Source organism: Lactuca virosa, chromosome 9, assembly GCF_052849685.1.
Source record: "Lactuca virosa cultivar CGN04683 chromosome 9, Lactuca_virosa_CGN04683_v6, whole genome shotgun sequence".
NCBI classification, from domain to species: domain Eukaryota; kingdom Viridiplantae; phylum Streptophyta; class Magnoliopsida; order Asterales; family Asteraceae; genus Lactuca; species Lactuca virosa.
The window spans coordinates 271,767,885-271,791,210 of record NC_136434.1 but is presented as its reverse complement, the minus strand read 5'-3'; the positions used below and the strand labels follow the sequence as shown (position 1 = coordinate 271,791,210).

The 23,326-nt window shown below is 39.9% G+C and overlaps 1 protein-coding gene across 1 annotated transcript; it reads left to right on the top strand.

Annotated features, from left to right (window-relative positions):
* The first annotated feature begins 13,626 nt into the window (after positions 1-13,626).
* LOC145140538 (uncharacterized) lies at positions 13,627-20,350 on the top strand. Its single transcript, XM_079073998.1, has 2 exons — positions 13,627-14,230; positions 19,887-20,350. The coding sequence occupies exons 1-2, from the start codon at positions 13,627-13,629 to the stop codon at positions 20,348-20,350; spliced, it is 1,068 nt and encodes a 355-aa protein (XP_078930124.1).
* The last annotated feature ends 2,976 nt before the right edge of the window (positions 20,351-23,326 follow it).

Below are 23,326 nucleotides of genomic sequence, written 5' to 3'. Positions count from 1 at the left end.
AGTGACAAACACTTGATTTGGGAACACAACTGCATCTGTGCATTTGAAAGACGGATAAACGACTGAGTTTGATTCAAGATAATGAGGACCTTTGTCTTTCATAACCTTTTCGAACTGCTTTGTTTCTTCATAAACCTGTTCGACTATAACTCTGGGAATAGTTGTTTCAATCGAAACGTCATCCTCATCACTATCACCATCATAGTCTTTTACAACAACTTGTTCATAGTCATAAACTTTCAATGTAGAGGGTTGATCACTATTAACCTTCGCCATTGAATCATGACAAATTCCTTTACCCTTAGCCATCGAAGTGACATTAATGACAGATAATTGAGAACAATCAACAGTTTCTCTTCCTCAATTTCATTGATATTATCAGAATCATCTTAGATATCAGCAAAATTTTGTTGAGAGTCTAATGTCGAATTCTCAGTCATGTTAAAAATTTTAATTTGTTCAGTTTTAGAGAGAGTTTCATTAACAATATGCACTAAATCACCAACATTCAAGCATTCATCAATTTTAACAATTCAGTAAGCATATGAATCATTACGCACTTTATCAAATTCATATATTTTCTTTTCGCAATCATAGGAAGTAGCATCAACTTTCTCTCTTTCATATTATAAGAAAGGTAATAATTTCCTATGTTGCTCTTTGCAAATGTCTAAAGAGTGATGGAGTTTAGTTAATTTGGCATACAATTTCTTAGAGCTATTACAATAAATGTTTCGTTGTTTCACTAACAAAATATTGTCAACTCTAACTGAATCCCTATCTAGAGTGATATTTCACAATTGCAGCTCTAGGCTATCAATTCTACTCTTCTTAGACTCCAAACGATTTTGAACATCTAACAACAATGTTTTCGAACGTTCAGCTTCTCTACTAACAGAAATTAGCATATCATTAACATATGAGAGAGTATCATCAAAATCAAATAAAACTGTAAGATAAGAACTTGAATGAATATTAAAAGATTCAAGAAAAGAACATACCTTCGAATTCATAGGTGACTTATCTGCCCCAGTTGACACGAAAAACCTCCCAGTGACTTTTTCCTCTTTCAAACTGTCTTCTTCAAATTGTTCAAACATCGCACCATGAGTAGGGTTTCTCATCTCTTCATCATCTGAACCAGATGACCATATCTGGTAAGTTCCATCCTCTTCATTTCCATGCTTCGCGACCAACGACAAACCTTTGGTCTTCGCTCTTACCTCCTCCAACCTTTCAACATATAATGCTTCGTCTTTTACTCTCTCCTTCTTTCTCAGCATGCAGCCTTTTGCAAGATGATTTGCATCATTACAATAGTTACAATCAAATCCTGAATCTCCCTACAACTTTTTCTCACTCTTCTCAACAACACTCTTACGTTCTTTATTCTCTTCCTTCGACTCCACTCTTGTGCCTTTACCAGATGAAGTGTTGCCCTTGAATTCATTGTTGCTTTTGTATTTTTGATTGAAAGGCTTCTTGAAGAACTTTTTCACTTTATTGTTTGAATAATATGTCACAGCCTCATCCTCTGAATTCACCAAAAATCCTTCATCTTCAGAACCATCTTGTTCAGCGGTTTCGATCTCAGAGTCCTTTGCTAACACTTTCGACATTGAGGCCAAAGGACCTCCTAGACTCATCTTTCCTTATTTTGCAATTTCATTGATTTCACTCTCATGAGCTTTGAGCACATTGTACAAATCTCCCAAAGAATAGCCATCGAAACTTTGCTGAGTTTTTATCATTAAGCTGATGTTCCTCCACTCCTTTCGCAATCCCATCAGAAATGTAATGTAACATCGTGAAAATTCAAACCAAAATTTCCATTTTTAATTCATAAAAACGTATATCATATTGTTCAACACCAATTATTCATTTAACAAAGTTTTCAAAATCATCTCATAAAATCCAGGATCCACAGTAGCTCTTCCCAAAACATAGTGTGTGTGTGTACAATCATGCCGGTGCCTTCCCGCGGTCCTCTGAAGTACCTGAAACACATATCATAAACGGTAAGCACTCATGCTTAGTGAGTTCCCCAAAACACCACGTACATACAACTAGCCACTCGAGGCTATAGCTTGACGAGACCTTCCGGTCAGTGTGTCCCAGGGGCCTTCCGGTCCCACAATCTGAGTAGACCTTCCGGTCCTATTCTGTCGACCTTCTGGTCCATACCATATTGACCTTCCGGTCCATACACTGCTGACCTTCTGGTCCATACTCTGTTGACCTTCCGGTCCATACCATACTGACCTTCCGGTCCATACCATGCTACTCAATACATACATAACATATATAAATCATATAGAAACATATATCACATACTCGTCATAGCACATAAGACCTTCCAGTCACACATAATTACCACTCTAGGTAAGGTATGGTGAGAAGACTCACCTCGTATGATGCCTAGTAACTCACGTGCTCGATATCCCCGAACTCGAACAATAACCTAGCCCCCGCCTAATCACATAAAGTAATTATCTCAAATCAATAACGGCTCTCAAGGCTAGACCAATCCCTCCCTATATCTTCTCAGAAGGGTAAAAGACCATTTTACGCCTTCTTGAATCCAAAAGTCCATTTGTTGACCGAACCCTAAAAGTCAACAAAAGTCAACGTCTGCGAGTACGCTGCGCGTACCAGATTCCTACGCTGGGCGTACTCGTCCATTACGTTGATATCAGGCTGATTGAACCCTACGCCCCGCGTACTGGGATTTACGCTCAGCGTACGTCCCAGTTTCACTATTTCCTCACTTATGGTCTTAATCAGTTAAGACCTTGGCTCAAAATGCAGATCTGGACCCCCTACAGTCTCCTAATCCATAAAGTCGAAGACTTTACGCCTTTGCATGGCTGGTTTGGTCTTAAGCACTCAAAACCTTCATCCATTTTCATTCTCAAGCCCATATCTCATTGCAAGGTTAGCTCTTAATGACCAAGGTTGGATTTTTATGACTTTATAACACGAAATACACTAGCAAGGGACAAATCTAGGTTCTTAGAGCTCATCAACTCACAAAGCCATCAACTTTTGGGACAAAAACCCTAAAACATCCCAAATAAGAACACACAACAGAAAAGGAAGAAATTTTGAAGCTTTATACCTCCAAATGAAGCTTCTCACACTGCTAAGCTCAGATCCAAGTGCTTGGGCTCTTACTCCTTCTTCTCCAAAGCTTCCTTTCCACTTCTAATGCTCAAGAACACACCAACAAGCTCTCAAAGGCACTCTCTTGCTACAAGAACGAGGATTAGGGTTTTGGGGAGGTTAAGTCTCTGGAATGGTGGCCAACAAGGAGGCCATAACGTTCTTTAAATAGGGGGCTCACTTTAAATTAGGGTTTCATTCTAGGCCTGGTACGCCCCGCGTACACCTTGGTACGCCCGGCGTACTAGGCGGCCCTCCGCGATCAAACACGCGCACGAGTATGCTGAACGTACACTCTAGTACGCCCCGCGTACCCGTCTACCATTCTTCTCTTTATCAAGGACCAAAATGGACAATTCCTCAAAGATTAGGGTTTACAAGGTATACCTGAGTTTTTGGATGTTACAATTCTCCCCCACTAGAATCAGACTTCGCCCTCGAAGTCTTGCTCCGCAAATAACTCGGGATGCTGCTCCCGCATCTCTGACTACGGATCCCAAGTCAAATCGGATCCCCTTCGATGTTGCCACTGGACCTGAACCAGGGGCACTTCCTTGTTCCTCAGCACTTTGATCTTCCGATCCAAGAACGCGATCGGCCTCTCGATGTAATTCAGGCTCGCGTCCACCTGAATATCCTCTAGCGGCACTACTGCCGTCTCATCGGCTATACACTTCCTGAACTGGGATACGTGGAAGGTATCATGAATCTGGCTCAACTCCGCAGGTAGCTCTAAATGGTATGCTACCTTACCCACTCTCGCGGTTACCCTGAACGGGCTAATGTATCGGGGCCCAGCTTGCCCCTCTTCCTGAATCGGATCACTCCTTTCCAAGGAGATACCTTCAGGAGTACGAAATCTCCAACCTGGCACTCGAGCTCGGATCGTCGCCTATCCGCATAACTCTTCTGGCGGCTTTGGGCTGTCAGTAACCTCTGTCTGACCTGCTGTATCTACTCAGTCGTCTTAAGCACTATCTCAGTGATACCCATCACTCGCTGCCCTACCTCTCCCCAACAGATGGGAGTTCGACACCTCCTCCCATATAAAAGCTCAAAGGGAGGCATACCTATACTCGAATGGTGGCTGTTGTTGTAAGAAAACTCAGCCAAGGGTAGGTATGTATCCCAACTTCCACCGAAGTCCATAACACATGCTCGAAGCATGTCTTCGAGCGTCTGTATCGTCCGTTCACTCTGCCCGTCCGTCTGTGGGTGATAAGCAGTACTGAAGTGCAATCTCGTACCCAACTCCTCATGGAACTTCTTCCAGAACCTGGAAGTGAAACGTACATCTCGGTCTGACACAATCGAGATCGGCACTCCATGCCGTGACACCACCTCTCTCGCATATGTCTCTGCCAGCCTCTCCATAGAAGAGCTCTCACTAATAGCAAGGAAGTGAGCGCTTTTCGTCAGCCGGTCCACAATCACCCAAATTGCATCAACACCCCTCGCGGTTCTCGGCAATTTGGTGATAAAATCCATAGAAATCTGTTCCCACTTCCACTGGGGAACCTCTAATGGTTGCAACTTTCCATGCAGACGCTGGTGCTCGGGCTTAACCCGGCGACAGGTCAAGCACCTCTCTACTACCCATGCAACATCCCTCTTCATACAGGGCCACCAGTAGTCTCTCTTCAGGTCCAAATACATCTTAGTGGCCCCAGGATGGATCGAAAATCTCGATCTATACGCCTCCTCCAACAGAGTGTTACGTGCCCCGCCCGTATACGGAACCCAAATCCGACCACGAAAGGTCATAAGCCCCCGGCTATCCGTCACAAACTCGGACACCTGTCCAATCACCCGGTCCCTCTTGCGGTTCTCCGGTCTCACAGCCTCTGCCTGGGCCTCTCGAATGGTATCCAACACTGGAGTCATCACCGTCATCCTCATACATATATCTCGAATCGGGGCACTCTCCGCCCTGCGGCTCAAAGCATCGGCTACCACGTTAGCCTTGCCCGGGTGGTACAGGATCTCACAATCGTAATCCTTTACCACGTCCAACCATTTCCTCTGGCGCATATTCAGGTTGGGCTTATCCATCAGATACTTCAAACTCTTGTGGTCCGTGTATATGGTACACCGAACCCCATACAAATAATGGCGCCATATCTTGAGGGCAAACACCACTGCCCCCAAGTCTAAATCATGGGTGGGGTACCTCGTCTCGTGAGGCTTCAACTGCCTTGATGCATATGCTATCACGTGCCCTCTCTGCATGAGTACCGCACCTAACCCTGATATAGACGCATCGCAGTAAACCACAAAATCCTCCATTCCCTCGGGAAGGGCTAACACCAGGGCTTCGCACAGTCTATGGCGAAGAGTCTCAAACGAGGTCTGCTGCTCTGGTCCCCAAGTAAAAGCAACACCCTTCCGGGTCAATCTGGTGAGGGGAACGACAATCTTGGAGAAATCTCTAATAAATTTCCGATACTTTAGAGAGAGGGGCGCGCTAGCGCTTGACTAAGAGAATAGGGGGCTGAGAAGCTCTTGCTTTCTGTCTACTTCGCGAGCCTTCGCTGCCCCGTTCTGTAACTTACCTTCTTTCGTCTGTCCACGAGGCTGTAAAAAGAGAGAAAGGGGCAGCCGGCCAATCCCAGAAAACTCCTGATCTCGGTGGGGGATCTCGGCACCTCCCAACTCATAACAGCCTCAATCTTGGCCGGATCGACCAAAATCCCATTCTGATTAACGAGGTGCCCCAAGAACTGGACTTCTCGTAACCAGAAATCACATTTGGAGAATTTGGCATAAAGCCTCTCCGATCTCAACACTCCAAGGATCTCCCTCAGATGCTCCTCATGCTGCTCTCTGGATCTCGAATACACTAGAATGTAATCGATAAAACACAATCACCGATCGATCCAACATCGGCCTGCATACTCGGTTCATGAGATCCATGAACGCCGCTGGTGCATTGGTGAGCCCAAAAGGCATCACCACGAACTCGTAATGCCCATAACGAGTCCTAAACGCCGTCGTCTGGATATCCTCATCACGCACCCTCATCTGGTGATATCCAGACCTTAAGTCTATCTTGGAAAACCAAGACGCACCCTGTAACTGATCGAACAGATCGTTGATCCTCGGTAATGGATAACGGTTCTTGACCGTTAATTTGTTCAACTCCCGGTAATCAATGCACATCCGGTGTGAACCATCCTTTTTCTTTACAAAAAGGATCGACGCTCCCCACGGCGAGCTACTCGGTCGGATGAATCCCTTCCCCAACAGATCCTGAAGTTGCGAGGATAACTCCTGCATCTCCGGTGGCGCAAGGCGATAGGGTGCCTTGGCAATAGGCGCTGCCCCCGGAACCAAATCGATGCGAAACTCCACCTGCCTCTCGGGAGGCACACCCAACAACTCCTCGGGAAAAACATCCGGAAATTCTCTCACTATCGGTACCTCACCGACAGAACTCGGCCTCTCTGCAGCAACTCGTGTATCCATCACATAGGCTACAAACCCCTTACAGCCCTGCTGTAGACTCTGTCTCGCTCTGGCAGCCGAACAAAATGCTGACCCAGATCGGGTACCCTCGCCATACACCGTAAGTACTCCCCCACTAGGGTCTCGTATGGTCACCAGCTGTCGCTCGCAGTCTATAACAGCTCCAAATCGGCTCGACCAGTCCATGCCCACGATGACACAGACATCCCCCATCGCAATCGGTACCAGATGTATCGGGAACTCAACACCGAAAATCTCGAGTACACATCCTCGAATCACATCAGTAGCATAAACCGCTCGCTCGTCAGCTATAGAAACTAGTAGAGGTCGACTCAACGCCTCTTGTTGGGTACTAATGTGCTGGCTAAACGCTAATGACACGAAAGATCGACTCGCACCCGAGTCAAATAACACCAAAGTAGGTACAAAACTCACAAGAAAAGTACCTATGCATACCACAATATAAGCACAAAATCTCAAACTCGACATAAGTAAATAAAGGAATACATACCAGCCACGACATCGGGCGCTGCGCGGACCTCCTCCGCTGTCAACTGAAAGGCTCTCCTGCGTGCCTTCGGTGCGTCGGCCTTCGCTGGCCGACCCTCAGTAGCTCGTACAGCAGCAGTGGCAGATCCCTATGCTGGTCCATGTAACAGCTACGGGCACTCGGCCCTCCGGTGGCCAGTCTGGTTGCAATGAAAGCAAACCATGAATCCCTAGGGGCAATCCTTGGCTATATGCCCCTCCTTGCCACATTTTTAGCAAGCTCCTGCTCGACAAACTCCATCATGTCCCTTACCGCACTTCCCACAAGTGCGGCCCTTCTCCCCCCCAGATCTCGTATCGGCGGGCTTTGCCCGCTTGGCTGCCGGCTGAGACTGCACCGGCCGCCTGTCCCTCCTCTGAGACTCGGCCTTCTCCCTGGACTGAGTCTCTAGCTCAATCTCCCTCTTCCGAGCATTTTCCTGGAGCTCGGCAAATGTTCGGTACGTCGAGTTCGCCACGAACTCCTGAATGTCTCTCCTCAGTATGCTCAAATATCGACTCATGCGTTCCTGCTCAGTAGACACGTGCTCAGGGCAAAACAACGCCCTCTCATGAAACATCCGCGTGATCACCATCACAGACTCTGTCCCCTGCTTGAGGGACAAGAACTCCTGGGCCAAATGTTCCCTCTCCACCGGGGGAACATACTCGTCTCTGAACATAGTGGTGAACCTCTCCCAGGTCACCGCGGTAAGCTCTGCAGGAGTAAAATATGCCGTCACAAACTTCCACCAGTCCTTCGCTCCCAAGCGAAGCTGGTTCAGCGTGAACCGTACTCTCAAATGTTCCGGACAGGAACAAGTGTAGAAACATCCCTCAATGTTAGAGATCCACCTCATCACGGCTATCGAATCCTGTGTCCCAACAAACTCCGGTGGCTTCGTGTTGCTGAACTCTCGGTACAGCAACGAGTCACCCCCCTGTGGCCTAGCCGCGACAACGACTGCGGTGGCTGCAGCAACAGCAGCATCAGTAAGAGCAGCATACCGCTCGTCAAATGTCTCAATCAGCGTGGTCTTGATAGACCCAAACATCTCCGATGTCTCAGCGCGAATGGCTGCAGCTACCTCATCATGAATCATCCTGCGAGTCTCATCATCGCTAACACCACTACTCTCTGGAGTGTGGCGCGTACCCACCATAATGTCTCTGAAACATGACACAAAAGAAATCAGAGACTCGCTCGAGTATACTTGCACTCGATAACTCAACCCTACTCGTTCCTTAGTATCGTGAGGATTCTTACTTGGACTGCTCACTGATCCGGTGTTTCCAGTAGTACGGGCCCTATACTACCTTCCACAACGCATCGGTATTCACCCCAAGTCCTCCTCCTAGGATCCCAGATCACAAGTACTCTATATCTCGCTAAACACAGGCTACCCTCCAGTAGACCTATCATAAGCTCCTCGCTGCTACCTACTCACTCTCGAAGTAACTCATAGTAGCAGTAATCTCCTAGGCTAAAGCATCACAAATCAGGCCACTCTAGTCCTAAATATGAATACCTAGCCTACTCTGGCATGTATAGCACATCACATAATATCTCATAACACATAATGTAAGGGTATTTTGGGAAATCACCGTTCGGGCGCTGGCTGATTGTACACACTGCTCCTTTCCGCTTTCTCAAAAATCTTTTACTTATCTTAGAAAATCATTTCTTTTTGAAAACTTTTCTCAAATCCTCAGTTTGAGTTCAGATATGCCCGAAGGTGCATCCGAATCCCTCAAACCAAGGCTCTGATACCAACTTGTAACATCGTGAAAATTCAAACCAAAATTTCCATTTTTAATTCATAAAAATGTATATCATATTGTTCAACACGAATTATTTATTTAACAAAGTTTTCAAAATCATCTCATAAAATCCAAGATCCACAGTAGCTCTTCCCAAAACATAGTGTGTGTGTACAATCATGCCGGTGCCTTCCCGCGGTCCTCTGAAGTACCTGAAACACATATCATAAACGGTAAGCACTCATGCTTAGTGAGTTCCCCAAAATACCACGAACATACAACTAGCCACTCGAGGCTATAGCTCGACGAGACCTTCCGATCAGTGTGTCCCAGGGGCCTTCCGGTCCCACAATCTGAGTAGACCTTCCGGTCCTATTCTGTCGACCTTCCGGTCCATACCATATTGACCTTCCGGTCCATACACTGCTGACCTTCCGGTCCATACTCTGTTGACCTTCCGGTCCATACCATACTGACCTTCCGGTCCATACCATGCTACTCAATACATACATAACATATACAAATCACATAAAAACATATATCACATACTCGTCATAGCACATAAGACCTTCCAGTCACACATAATTACCACTCTAGGTAAGGTATGGTGAGAAGACTCACCTCATATGATGCCTAGTAACTCACGTGCTCGATATCCCCGAACTCGAACAATGACCTAGCCCCCGCCTAATCACATAAAGTAATTATCTCAAATCAATAACGACTCTCAAGGCTAGACCAATCCCTCCCTATATCTTCTCAGAAGGGTAAAAGACCATTTTACCCCTTCTTGAATCCAAAAGTCCATTTGTTGACCGAACCCTAAAAGTCAACAAAAGTCAACGTATGCGAGTACGCTGCGCGTACCAGATTCCTACGTTGGGCGTACTCGTCACTACGCTGATATCGAGCTGATTGAACCCTACGCCCCGCTTACCGGGATTTACGCTCAGCGTACGTCCCAGTTTCACTATTTCCTCACTTGTGGTCTTAATCAGTTAAGACCTTGGCTCAAAATGCAGATCTGGACCCCCTACAGTCTCCTAATCCATAAAGTCGAAGACTTTACGCCTTTGCATGGCTGGTTTGGTCTTAAGCACTCAAAACCTTCATCCATTTTCATTCTCAAGCCCATATCTCATGCATGGTTAGCTCTTAATGACCAAGGTTGTATTTTTATGACTTTATAACACGAAATACACTAGCAAGGGACAAATCTAGGTTCTTAGAGCTCATCAACTCACAAAGCCATCAATTTTTGGGACAAAAACCCTAAAACATCCCAAATAAGAACACACAACAGAAAAGGAAGAAATTTTGAAGCTTTATACCTCCAAATGAAGCTTCTCACACTGCTAAGCTCAATTCCAAGTGCTTGGGCTCTTACTCCTTCTTCTCCAAAGCTTCCTTTCCACTTCTAATGCTCAAGAACACACCAACAAGCTCTCAAAGGCACTCTCTTGCTACAAGAACGAGGATTAGGGTTTTAGGGAGGTTAAGTCTCTGGAATGGTGGCCAACAAGGAGGCCATAACGTTCTTTAAATAGGGGGCTCACTTTAAATTAGGGTTTCATTCTGGGCCTGGTACGCCCCGCGTACACCTTGGTACGCCCGGAGTACTAGGCGACCCTCCGCAATCAAACACGCACACGAGTACGCTGAGCGTACACTCTAGTACGCCCTGCGTACCCGTCTACCATTCTTCTCTTTATCAAGGACCAAAATGAACAATTCCTCAGAGATTAGGGTTTACAAGGTATACCTGAGTTTTTGGATGTTACAATTCTCCCCCACTAGAATCAGACTTCGCCCTCGAAGTCTTGCTCCGCAAATAACTCGGGATGCTGCTCCCGCATCTCTGACTCCGGCTCCCAAGTCAAATCGGATCCCCTCCGGTGTTGCCACTGGACCTGAACTAGGGGCACTTCCTTGTTTCCAAGCACTTTGATCTTCCGATCCAAGATCACGATCGGCCTCTCGATGTAATTCAGGCTCGCGTCCACCTGAATATCCTCTAGCGGCACTACTGCCGTCTCATCGGCTATACACTTTCTCAACTGGGATACGTGAAAGGTATCATGAATCTGGCTCAACTCCGCAGGTAGCTCTAAATGGTATGCTACCTTACCCACTCTCGCGGTCACCCCTGAACGGACCAACTAAGATCTGTGAAGTGGTTTTAACCTAAAAAAACACGCCTTTTTCTTTTCTTTCTCTATTCGGCCCATCCATTCTCACGTTTCACCCACCATCGACGCTCCTGCCTCGCTCCAACATCGTCTTCATCGACCATTGTTCATCTTCTCCGATCAGCACCGCCGTCCACCGCCGCCTCCTCTCCGATCGCAGGCAATAGAAAACGCCTCCTCTCCCATCGCAGACGAACATCAACGCAACGAACAGTTTGCTTTCTTTTTTCTTCATTTTTTTTTTCCGGTTCTAACATCAATTTGATGATTAATCTTGCTTGAAAACTCTCTAATGTACTGAAATATGTGGTTTAATTTTCCTGAAATTGCTTCTTGTTGTATAAATTTGTTGTTAGATATTGGAAATTCGAAAATATGGTTGAAAAAAGATTTTCCTGTGTAAAATTCTTATTAAATGTTGCTGGAAATCGAGTTCTTTGTGTATTTTGCTGGAAGTTTCATGAGATTGCTGAAAATCAAGTTTTTTGCTAAAAATCAAGTTTTTTGGTGTTGAAAATATGAAAATAGCGCTGAAAATCATATTCCTTGTGTATTTTGCTAGAAATTTCATAAGATTGTTGAAAATCAAGTTTTTTGTTGCTGAAAATCAAGTTTTTTGTTGCTGAAAATACGAAAATAGTGCTGAAAATGTGAAAATAATGCTAGAAATTCCATAACATTGCTGAAAATTCAATTTTGGTGTTGAAAGACCCTTTTAAGTTGTTTAATATGCTGAAAATTGTTGTTGAAAATTGTGAATGTTGTTTATTCTTGCTGAAAAGTCTATAATCTAGTAAAATTTGTTGATTCTTTTTGCTGAAAGTGGTTGTTTTTTCTTAAATTTGATGTTAGATGTTGCTGAAAATGCTGTGAATTGTTGTTTAATATTGCTTTGAAAATTGTTGTTGAAATCAAGTTTTTTTCTTGATTAAAATATGAAAAATTGTGCTGGAAATATGAAATATTGTTGTGAATGTTTTGATTTTTTTTGAAAATACTTTTTATTGAAAATACTTTTTACAATACCTTATAAAATCTTATTTGTCAATGATATATTGGTTATTAGAAATGACAGAAAAACAACAATGGACCAATGAACATTTAAAATGCTTATTGGATACTTGTATTAAAGAAGTAGAGAGTGTTGGTAGAAAAGGGTTGGGTTTGCAGAAAGATTCATGGATAAGGCTTGGAAGAGTTCTTAAGGAAAAATTTGGTGTTGATTTGAGTAAAAAACAAATGAAAAACGCATATGACAATTTGAAAGCCAAATACACATGATGGGTATATTGAAAAAACAAAACTGGTAACATATACAATTCTCAAACAAACACTTTTAACTTAACAGTCAAGGAGTGGGATGATTTTAAGAAGGTACATATACATTAATATATATATATATATATATATATATATATATATATATATATATATATAATAAACATTTATGTTTGAAGTTGCTAAATATTCTTATAATATTTTTTCTTACATTTGGGTTTAGGGTCATCCGAAGGCTGCTTCATTGAAAACAATTCCACTGCCTTTTCCAGATCTTTGTGCACGTCTTTTTAATGGAAATAGTGCTACTGGTAATTTTAGGAGTTACTCAACCCAATCATCATCAATAGCTGGAGCATCCTCTTGCAGTGTTCCACCACTTCAGATTACCGCCACCCCTTTTGTTGCAATAGATGATGATGGTGATGACACTTCCCATCATGCTAGTGAGCCACCACCTTCTGCTGCTTCCCATTCTGCTGCTTCCCCTTCTGCCGCTTCACCATCCGGTAACCCCAATAAAAGGGCTAAACCCTCAACTCCTACAGCTCCTAGTGCCTCACTGTCTGCTTCTTCCCTTGATGGAACTTCTATTACTGCTGACGATTTAGCATTTGAAATGAAAAAGGCTCTACAAAGTTTGACTAAAGGGTATACAATTCATCAATGTTTAGAGAAGTTAGAGGTGCTTCAGTTAGGCCCTACAGATCCTTTACGCTTTGTTGCATATCATATTTTTGGAGGGACCATGAACATGAGAGAGATGTGGATGCATTTGCCCGATGTTCCCGAGATATTACGAGGATGGCTTGAGATGACGGGTATAAGTTTAGGAGTTTTGAAGGACAGAAAGATTGTCCGTTGATTTTTCTTGTGTTGAAACTATTTTGTTAGGTCTTTTTGCTTTTGTTGGAACTATTTTTTGTTATTTTGCTACTTGGAATATGGTTTATCTAATATTTATTTGCTACTTGAAATATGGTTTATGTAATGTTTTTTTGCTACTTGAAATATGATTAATGTAATGAATGTAATGTTTATTTGCTACTTGAAATACGGTTTATGTAATGTTTTTTTGCTACTTGAAATATGATTAATGTAATGTTTTTTAAAGTTATACTTTGTTGATTTTAGGTTCATAATGGATCACGATCAAAAGTTACTTCTTGTAATTCTTATGTACCTATACATCTGTTATTTTTGGAAGAGGGGTGTGAAACGATTGCGGGATAATGATTCGGAAATGACGGGACATGAATACACATTGGAGTTATTACATTGTAATCGTTTACAATGTGTTGAAGTATTACGCATGTCTCGTGACTCTTTTGTACGACTGTGTGCTCATTTTAGAGCAAATTACTCATTAAAGGACAACAAACATGTATCGGTTGAGGAAAAGATGGCTATGTTTTTGATGATGATCGGCCATAATCAACGTTACGTGATTATCAAGCGGAGATTTCAACACTCGAAGCAAACAATTCATAAATTTTTGTATGAAGTGTTGGAAAAGATGATGCTTTTCGCACAAGATGTTATAGTACCAACATCTTTTAATCCGAATCCAAACATTCCGGGACACGATAGGAGGCTACGACGGGTTTTCAAAGGGGCGGTTGGTGCACTTGATGGCACTTTGATACATGCTGTTGTCCCTGCTAAGAAACAAGACTTATATAGAAGTAGTGGAAAGGGAGATTGCTACCAAATCTTATTGGCAATTTGTGACTTCAAAATGATTTTTACATTTGTTGTGGCCGGGTGGGAAGGGGTAGCGCAAGGCTCTAGAATATTATCAAAAGCAGTAGCCGATCCACAAGCATCATTCCCGTTTTCACCACCAGGTAAGTGATATGGGCATATTTAGTTATAAAATTCATGCATTATCTTAATACTTTATGTTGTTTTTGTCTCATTTAATGAACAAAAGGTACTTAATTAGCTTAATATTTCAATTTCAGCAATAAAAGACATGCTCGGAAGGAAAAGGAAGCGGAACTAGCGATTGGAGGCTTGGATCTTAGATTTTGAAGAAAGAAGGATGTTGCTGGACAACTTGACCCCTCGTCAGTCGTTTTGCCATATCTCATGAACCGTAACTCCGATTGACGAGATTCAAAATGTTCTGAAAACTAGACACAATTTCGGACGACTTTCGTGCTTTGATAAAATGTTGATTCCAAATGGACTCGACGAGTAGGCCATCAAGTCGACGATTTGGTTAGAAGTTTCGCGATTCTTGGCTTTGACTTGCCGTACACGGGATTTTAAGTGATGGACTCGCCGAGTCAGTCACTGGACTCGCCGAGTAGCCCCTGTTTTCAGAATATATATATATAGAAATGCTTCTCATTCGAACCCTAACGAATGGGGGAAGCTATGGACGATTTTTAGAGGCCAGAAGGGTTCTTAGAAGCTGTGGTTTTCGAGATTTCAACTTAGATTCCAATTTTGAGAAGATCAAAGGCAATTTAGGTTCACTCTTTACTTAATATTTTGTTTAAACTATGTTTGCATCAATTGATTTCGTTTTTGAGATACTTTCTACTGTAATCATGAGTTAAAACTCATATCTTCTGTTTAGGGTAGATGATTTTGTGAATATGGATTGATTTTATGGTTAGGATTAATTTTAATTGGTTATATTGTTTTGTTAAGCTTGTTAAAGAACCTCATATATTAATAACAACTATTTTCTGTTAATAAATCAATAATTAAGTTGTATGAACATCTCTTAGTTATCAATTTCATATGATTTATGTGACCACATAGTTATATGTTTAGGAATAACGAATGTGAAACTAGAATTAACTAGAAGATAGGTAAGTTAATACGTGAGCTTGTATGATACACCATCAACAAGAGGTTAATTGAATCACCAATTCAATTAACCAATACAAGTCTTACTTAACCCGAATTAATTAACTAGGGAACTTATTAATTTAGACAACTGGCCACTGCTTGAATTAATCTGTTTCCTAAGGATTAGCAATAATGAACGTGAACCTAATCATCTCAATCGGTAGCCAATGAAAAGTTAATCCGATATATTTACCATAAAATCAACCATAGGACCAATTGATTCGAACTTAAACAGAAGTCCTTTTTATCATTGAATTTAGTTGCAATTTAATTGTTTAGTTGTTAGTTGCTTAATTAAGTGTTAGTTAAGTCTTAGTTAAGTTTCTAGTCTTGTAAAACTAGAGAAACCCCTTCTATTTAAGTATTTGTTTTAGATAATATTAGTAATTAGTTTGATTTCCGTTCCCTGAGTTCGATACCCTACTTATTTAACTATACCACAATTGATAGGTACACTGCATTTTGTGTGTTAAATTTACATTAGAAAAGTAGGATTAAAACTAGTTGGTTTCACACACATCAAGTTTTTGGCGCCGTTGCCGGGGAACGGTTCTAAATAGTTAATTTTATTTGCTAATTGTTATCATTTTATTAATTTGTTGATTAATTTTTTTTATTTAGTTTAATTTTTATTTTTATTTTTATTTATTATGTATTTTCCAAATCTCGATGCTCTTGATGCTTTTCTTGAGGAAGTAGTACAGGAAATTGAGCAAGAAGATGAGGAGTATGACTCAGATGAAGATTTGAAGAAATTTGGAAGATGGTTAGATAACATCTTGCCCAACACACAAGGGACATCTGAGTCACAAGAGCAAGAAGATGAGGAGTATGAATCAGATGATGATTTGAAGGAATTTGGAAGATGGTTAGATAACATCTTGCCCAACACACAAGGGACATCTGAGTTACAAGAGCTAAAGTTACAAGATGGAGAATTTAATCCAGAAAGAGACTTGGAGGAGCTGGAAAGGTTGCTGGCAGAGGGGTCAGACGAAGAACAAGAACAAGCTGAGTTGCAGGAACCAAGCCATGGTTTGACCATTACCATGACATGACCCCCTGTATTTCCGGTTTGTGTTTAGAAGCATAGGGTGACGATTCCAACTTTGGAGAAAGTTCTAAGGCACGATCCATTTATGATTAGTATCCAACCGGTTCCAACCCTTGTCAAGATTCTTGGGTTACATGAATTAAAGCTCGCTTGGCCAATTTTTGGAGCAAAGAGCCAAATTTTACAATTTGGTCCAAAGAAAATATTCAATGCAACGGATGGATTGGCATTGAGTTTATTGGAAGTTTATTAAGTTGGGAGTCCAGCTAAAGACTCGCACAAAAAGAAGCACTTGCGGGAGGCAACCCGTCATTAGAGTTTGCTTTTCTTTTACTTTCTAAACTTCTAGTATTTAGGGATAATTTAGGATTTTTATTTTGATTTTTTTTATTACTTGGTATTTGTTTTTGATCTTTTCAGAATATAGGGTGAGGGATAGAATGAATGAATAAAGTGTGAGGAATAAAACGTGGGATCGAGTCTAAAATGATAAGAATGGGAGAATTGAGTCTAATTACGAGTCCGATAATTAAACAGCTGAAGGGATGTGCTTTTACTGAAGAAAAATGAGGGGGAATATTGCTATAATAATCTCCTCAAACCCCAGAAACGAACCTGAAGCAGGAGATAATTTTTTTCACTCAGTGAAGAAAACTCGCCGAGTTTCATTCAGATACTCGACGAGTCCATTTGGAAAAACCCGACTGTTATCGACTTAACTCGGCGAGTTCACTCTGGACTCGACGAGTTACACTTTCTCTTACCTTCAAGTTGGTGATTGGATTACATTTGAAATGGGCATTGTCTATATTTTTGAAGATCATTTCCGAGCATTTCCAAGAAGCTTTTTCCTCGATATTTTGGAGCTGTCAACCACACGAGACGAATGACACCCAAGGCATGGATGAGCTGTTCCCATGTCTAAAGTCAGCTGAAGATGGAGCTCAAAAGAAGAAATATCAACCTCGCCACTACTATCCCAGGGGAGTTTGTTCCAATTCCCTCTTTATTTTATTGTTCTTTATCATGCATAATATGCAATGGGGACATTGCATAAATTAAGTGTGGGTAGGGGGTTGGTTACATTAGTTAAAAATTTTAGTTAAATTTTGAAAATTTTGAAATTTTTGCATTAAAATTGCTAGGACTAATATAGGAAATCTTGGTAAAAGCAATTAGGGTTCATGCTAGTATTATGTTTGATGATTTTATGAAGACCCAAATGTTTAGTTGAGCCTATACACGTTATAATGCATTTGTGACCCCCTTTATTCTAGTGAAATCATGAGACAAAAACACAACCTCACTTAGTTTTAGGGACGAAATATGTTTAGCATCGTGTACTTGAAATGTATCCAGGAAAATTTTTATCTTTAATCAATAAAGGTTGAAGTTGAGCGCCCTTGCTTAAGCATGTAGGTTTTGAGTGAAAGAAAAAAAAAGTGAGATACATGTAAAAAAAAGAGAGAATTACAAGAAAAGTTGAAAGAGTTTTGGAGCTATTAAAGTGTAAATTCGAAGATTAAAAATTCCAAAGTTCAAAAGTTGAAGATACCAAAAATCAAAAAGTGGTGAATTCAAAGAAATCAAGATCATATGTCCAATAAGTGAAGAATTCCAAATGAGCTCTATAGTGGTATCAAAAAGTTGTAATTGTCTAGATTATGTATGCTTGGGTTGCTCAACCAAAAGTACCTTGAGGCTAGGAGGTTTTCTGCAGATGGATTCAGAGGGATGCATAAAATGAGCATTGTTCAAAAGAAGTGGGTGAGTGTTTATGAGGATTGTGAGTATTTAGAATTAAGGGGGGTCCTTAGGAAAAATTTTAGACACAAATGCATGCGTTGCGGTCTTGACATAATGGCTGGGTTTGATTGGGATTGTCGTATGTGATATTGGTGTGCTAAAATTCAGTTTTGTTTGGGGGCAAGCAAAAGTCAAGTGTGGGGTATTTTGATATGGACATATTTAGTTATAAAATTCATGCATTATCTTAATACTTTATGTTGTTTTTGTCTCATTTAATAAACAAAAGGTACTTAATTAGCTTAATATTTCAATTTCAGCAATAAAAGACATGCTCGGAAAGAAAAGGAAGCGGAACTAGCGATTGGAGGCTTGGATCTTAGATTTTGAAGAAAGAAGGATGTTGTTGGACAGCTTGACCCCTCGTCAGTGTTTTTGCCATATCTCATGAACCGTAACTCCGATTGACGAGATTTAAAATGTTCTGAAAACTAGACACAATTTCGGACGACTTTCGTGCTTTGAGAAAATGTTGATTCCAAATGGACTCGACGAGTAGGCCATCAAGTCGACGATTTGGTTAGAAGTTTCGCGATTCTTGGCTTTGACTTGCCGTACACTGGATTTTAAGTGATGGACTCACCGAGTCAGTCACTGGACTCGCCGATTAGCCCCTATTTTCAGAATATATATATATATATATATATATATATATATATATATATATATATATATATATAATAGAAACGCTTCTCATTCGAACCCTAACGAATGGGGGAAGCTATGGACGATTTTTAGAGGCCAGAAGGGTTCTTAGAAGCTGTGGTTTTCGAGATTTCAACTTAGATTCCAATTTTGAGAAGATCAAAGGCAATTTAGGTTTACTATTTACTTAATATTTTGTTTAAACTATGTTTGCATCAATTGATTTCGTTTTTGAGTTACTTTCTGCTGTAATCATGAGTTAAAACTCATATCTTCTATTTAGGGTAGATGATTTTGTGAATATGGATTGATTTTATGGTTAGGATTAATTTTAATTGGTGATATTGTTTTGTTAAGCTTGTTAAAGAACCTCATATATTAATAACAACTATTTTCTGTTAATAAATCAGTAATTAAGTTGTATGAACATCTCTTAGTTATCAATTTCATATGATTTATGTGACCACATATTTATATGTCTAGGAATAACGAATGTGAAACTAGAATTTACTAGAAGATAGGTAAGTTAATACGTGAGCTTGTGTGATACCATCAACAAGAGGTTAATTGAATCACCAATTCAATTAACCAATACAAGTCTTACTTAACCCGAATTCATTAACTAGGGAACTTATTAATTTAGACAACTGGCCACTGCTTGAATTAATCTGTTTCCTAAGGATTAGCAATAACAAACGTGAACCTAATCCCGGTAGCCAATGAAAAGTTAATCCGATATATTTACCATAAAATCAACCATATGACCAATTGATTCGAACTTAAACAGAAGTCCTTTTTATCATTGAATTTAGTTGCAATTTAATTGTTTAGTTGTTAGTTGCTTAATTAAGTGTTAGTTAAGTTTCTAGTCTTGTAAAACTAGAGAAACCCCTTCTATTTAAGTATTTGTTTTAGATAATATTAGTAATTAGTTTGATTTCCATTCCGTGAGTTCGATACCCTACTTATTTAACTACACCACAATTGATAGGTACACTGCATTTTGTGTGTTAAATTTACATTAGAAAAGTAGGATTAAGACTAGTTGGTTTCACACACATCAGTAAGTTTTTGTTTTTTTAAATATTTTTATTTTTGTTTGAAAATTGATTAGTGTTTTGCATTTTTTACAGACAAATATTATCTTTGTGATGCCGCATATGCACACACTCGAGGATTTATGGCCCCTTATCGTAATGTGAGGTATTGGCTTGGAGATTTTCGTCAAAGACATGCATTGACAAATAAAGAAAAATTTAGCCATGGACATGCAAAACTTCGGAATGTCATTGAGCGTGATTTTGGCGTTTTGAAAGCACACTTCCCTATATTGAAGAGGATGGCACCATTCCCGTTTGTTACACAAAGAAACATTGCCATGACATGTTTTGTGCTTCATAATTTTATAATGAGAGAAGGACTGAGTGATGAGTATTTCGCACGATACGATGAACCCAATGTCTCGTTTCGAAATAACAATGTGGCCGTTGATGATGATGAAGACGGGATTCCAACACATGGTACTGCAGCAAACCGTGAATATATGACTCAGTTACGAGATGAAATTGTTGAGCAGTTGATGCACAATATAGATTGAATTGTTTTAAATGAAATTGTTATTGTAAAACCATTTTTTTATTGTATGACTAATTTAGTTGCATGAATTTTATTTTCAGTGTTGTATGACTATTATTATTAAAATTTTGGTGTTGAAAAATCATTTGAAGTTTGTAAAATAATTTTATTTAAAATTCAGTTTATTTTAGCAGCCTGCAGAAGTTAAAAAACAAACAGTCTTCTTATTGCAGACTGCAGACGTTTGGTCCACCTCTTTTGCTGCAAAGGCTTGTAGATGTGGTCCGCAGACTGCAGACATTTTGGCTTCAGAAAAACAAACAGCACCTAACCCTATTTATAGGGTGATATAGGCTCACAAAAAATATTTAAGGACTAGACATTAAGATTCGACATCTTATAGTGCCTTACAAAATACATACATAGCGAAGTGCTAGACTTCGACACTAAACAACCCAAAAAGGACTTCGACGCCTCAGAAGACATTTCGACTCTTACATTTTTGTGAAGTTTGATGTGAGAAACCGCACATCAACACTTATTGAGTTTAAAATAGACGATCAAGTGTAATAATTTAAACTAGAGGGATTGTTTTGTTCTTAAAACAAATGGGAGGGTTGTTTAGGACCAAGCAATGCAACTAGAGGGTGGGGCTTCCATCCTTGCCTTATCGAGAAGAAGAAGGATGAAGGTAGAAAAAGGGGCGGTCGGGAAGTGGGTGAATTGGGAAAGTACCACCGATGCTTTAGCTGCTCGAAGGAGGAAGGAAAAGGAAGGGAATAGCCGGGTTGTTGTAGACTGCCATCTCAGCGAGGGATGCTCCGACAACTCTCAATTGTTCCTCTTTTGTGTTGGCAGTGAAACTTGAAGGGTGGGAGGCAAATAGAAAGTAGAACAACAGTAGGTAGGGGTGTTTTGGTGTTGATGATCGATAGTAAAGAACGAGGGAGAGAGGGAGTTGGTTTTCTGGTGGCTCCTCTTTTGGCTATTAAGCCTTGTCGGAAACTGCTAGCATCGACCGAAGGTAGCATATGGGCAAGGGAGGTGTTGATGGTGGCGAATCGCGAAGGAAGTTAGGCAGAGGCAACATGAGGCTTTCACCGTCGACAATAGTGGTGAAGGAGGTTGCTCCAACGGCTTTCCTTACCTGCTTTCATCATCATGATTAAGTTATAGATTATCGTCAAATGATTCTTCATAATCGATCCCTCCCTCATTTTTATGTAAGAAACAACTACAACATAGTCAACACATTAATTAGTGACTTATTCAAATAAATCTTTTTGAGCGTTTATGGTATCATCTCGACGATCTTCTCATGAAAAAATTATACAATCATGTTCTTTCTCACAGTTAACTATAACCTACTAAAATCTTATTGATTTTTTTAGCTCTTGTGATGCATTTTGTTGAAGCTCCTCAAGACATCAGTTATCCACTAAGCCATTTTTCATTTTTCCATTTGTGTTTTTCTTAAAGGGATAATCACAAAAAAGACTTTATATATTGGGTTTTGTTTTTTCGGATTAAATCTCAACTTTATTTTTTCCTAAAAAACCCTTATAATTTTTTTCTCGATTTAGCCCTTACATTTTTTTCGATTTACCCATTACATTTTCATTTTTTTCGATTTAGCCCTTCATTTTTTTTTCATTTTTTCGGATAAACCTCAACTTTTTCTTTCTAAAAAATCCTTACATCTTTATTATTTTGAAAGTTTTCTTGCATTCGTTTCCATAATTCCATGATAGATGCTCCCAACTTCATGATGGTTTGGAGTAAATCTAGAAAGATTAGGATGTAATTTTTTTGTTTGACAATTGCATAAATTTCTCTTCCGCGTGACATCATTGATGTGGTGAAGAACATTGTAGGTGCATGTAATCATCTAGAAAAAGTTCAACCCAAGACGTGTAACAATCATCAATATGATCAAGGTTTATTCTCATTAAGAGCCATAAGGTTCAATGTTGGAAGAAGAACAACCTATCCCTTCTTCCTCTTCTCGCCAACAAATGTTATCCCTCTTCTTTTCTTGTCTTTCTCATCAGGGAGTCATAGGACCCTATGACTCCCTGATGAGAATAAGAAAGCCAGCAAGAACAATTTTTACCCTTCTTTTGCCATAACAAACATAAATAATAATAATAATAATAATAATAATAATAATAAATAATGTAGATAACCTTTGATTAAACTGATTATCATTGCGGGTTTTAGGTTGAAATTTTCAATATCATTACATGAACTTACAATGTTCTTGATCAATTGTCAACCAATGGATTTACATGACCATCTCTCCAAATTTATTACAAACCATCATGAAGCTGAAAACATTTGTTATGGAATTATGGAACCGAATGCAAGAAATATTCCAAAATAACAAAGATGTATGGGTTTAAAAAAAATAAAAGTTGAGATATAATCCGAAATATGGCTAAATCGACAAAAAAATCAAAATGTAAGGGGCAAATCGAAAAAATAAAAATTGTAAGGGCTAAATCGGGAAAATAGAAAAATTACAAGGGTATTTTCAAAAAGAAAAAGTTGAGGTTTAATCCCAAAAACTCAACATATAAGTTTTTTTTATTAACTTTTTTTCTAAACTAGTCTTTGTGAACAATGGAACCCTAAATGACAAAATAACCCTTAACAAGGATAATGACTTAGGATGGTAACATAGTTTATATTGTGTACATATTTAGTCCCTTATGTTTACTTTTATACACATTTAGTAATTTATGTTTTTTTGTACATATTTATTCACTTAATGTTTTTTATTTTGTATAGAAGTAACCATTACGTATAATGTTCATATGTGCACAAAAAACATGACTATATATATATATATATATATATATATATATATATATATATATATATATATATATATATATATATATATGGAAATGATCAAATGAGAACACCTAAAAGGTTGAGAACGCGAGAACAGTTCTGGACCAATCAATATATGAGGGCATATTAGTAACTGTATATT

Excerpts from the sequence above, each read along its gene's own strand:
- LOC145140538 (XM_079073998.1), top strand. The coding sequence starts at position 13,627 with ATGACGGGACATGAATACACATTGGAGTTATTACATTGTAATCGTTTA. Across the intron at positions 14,231-19,886 it reads ATTCCCGTTTTCACCACCAG|ACAAATATTATCTTTGTGAT; the intron begins GTAAGTGATATG and ends CATTTTTTACAG.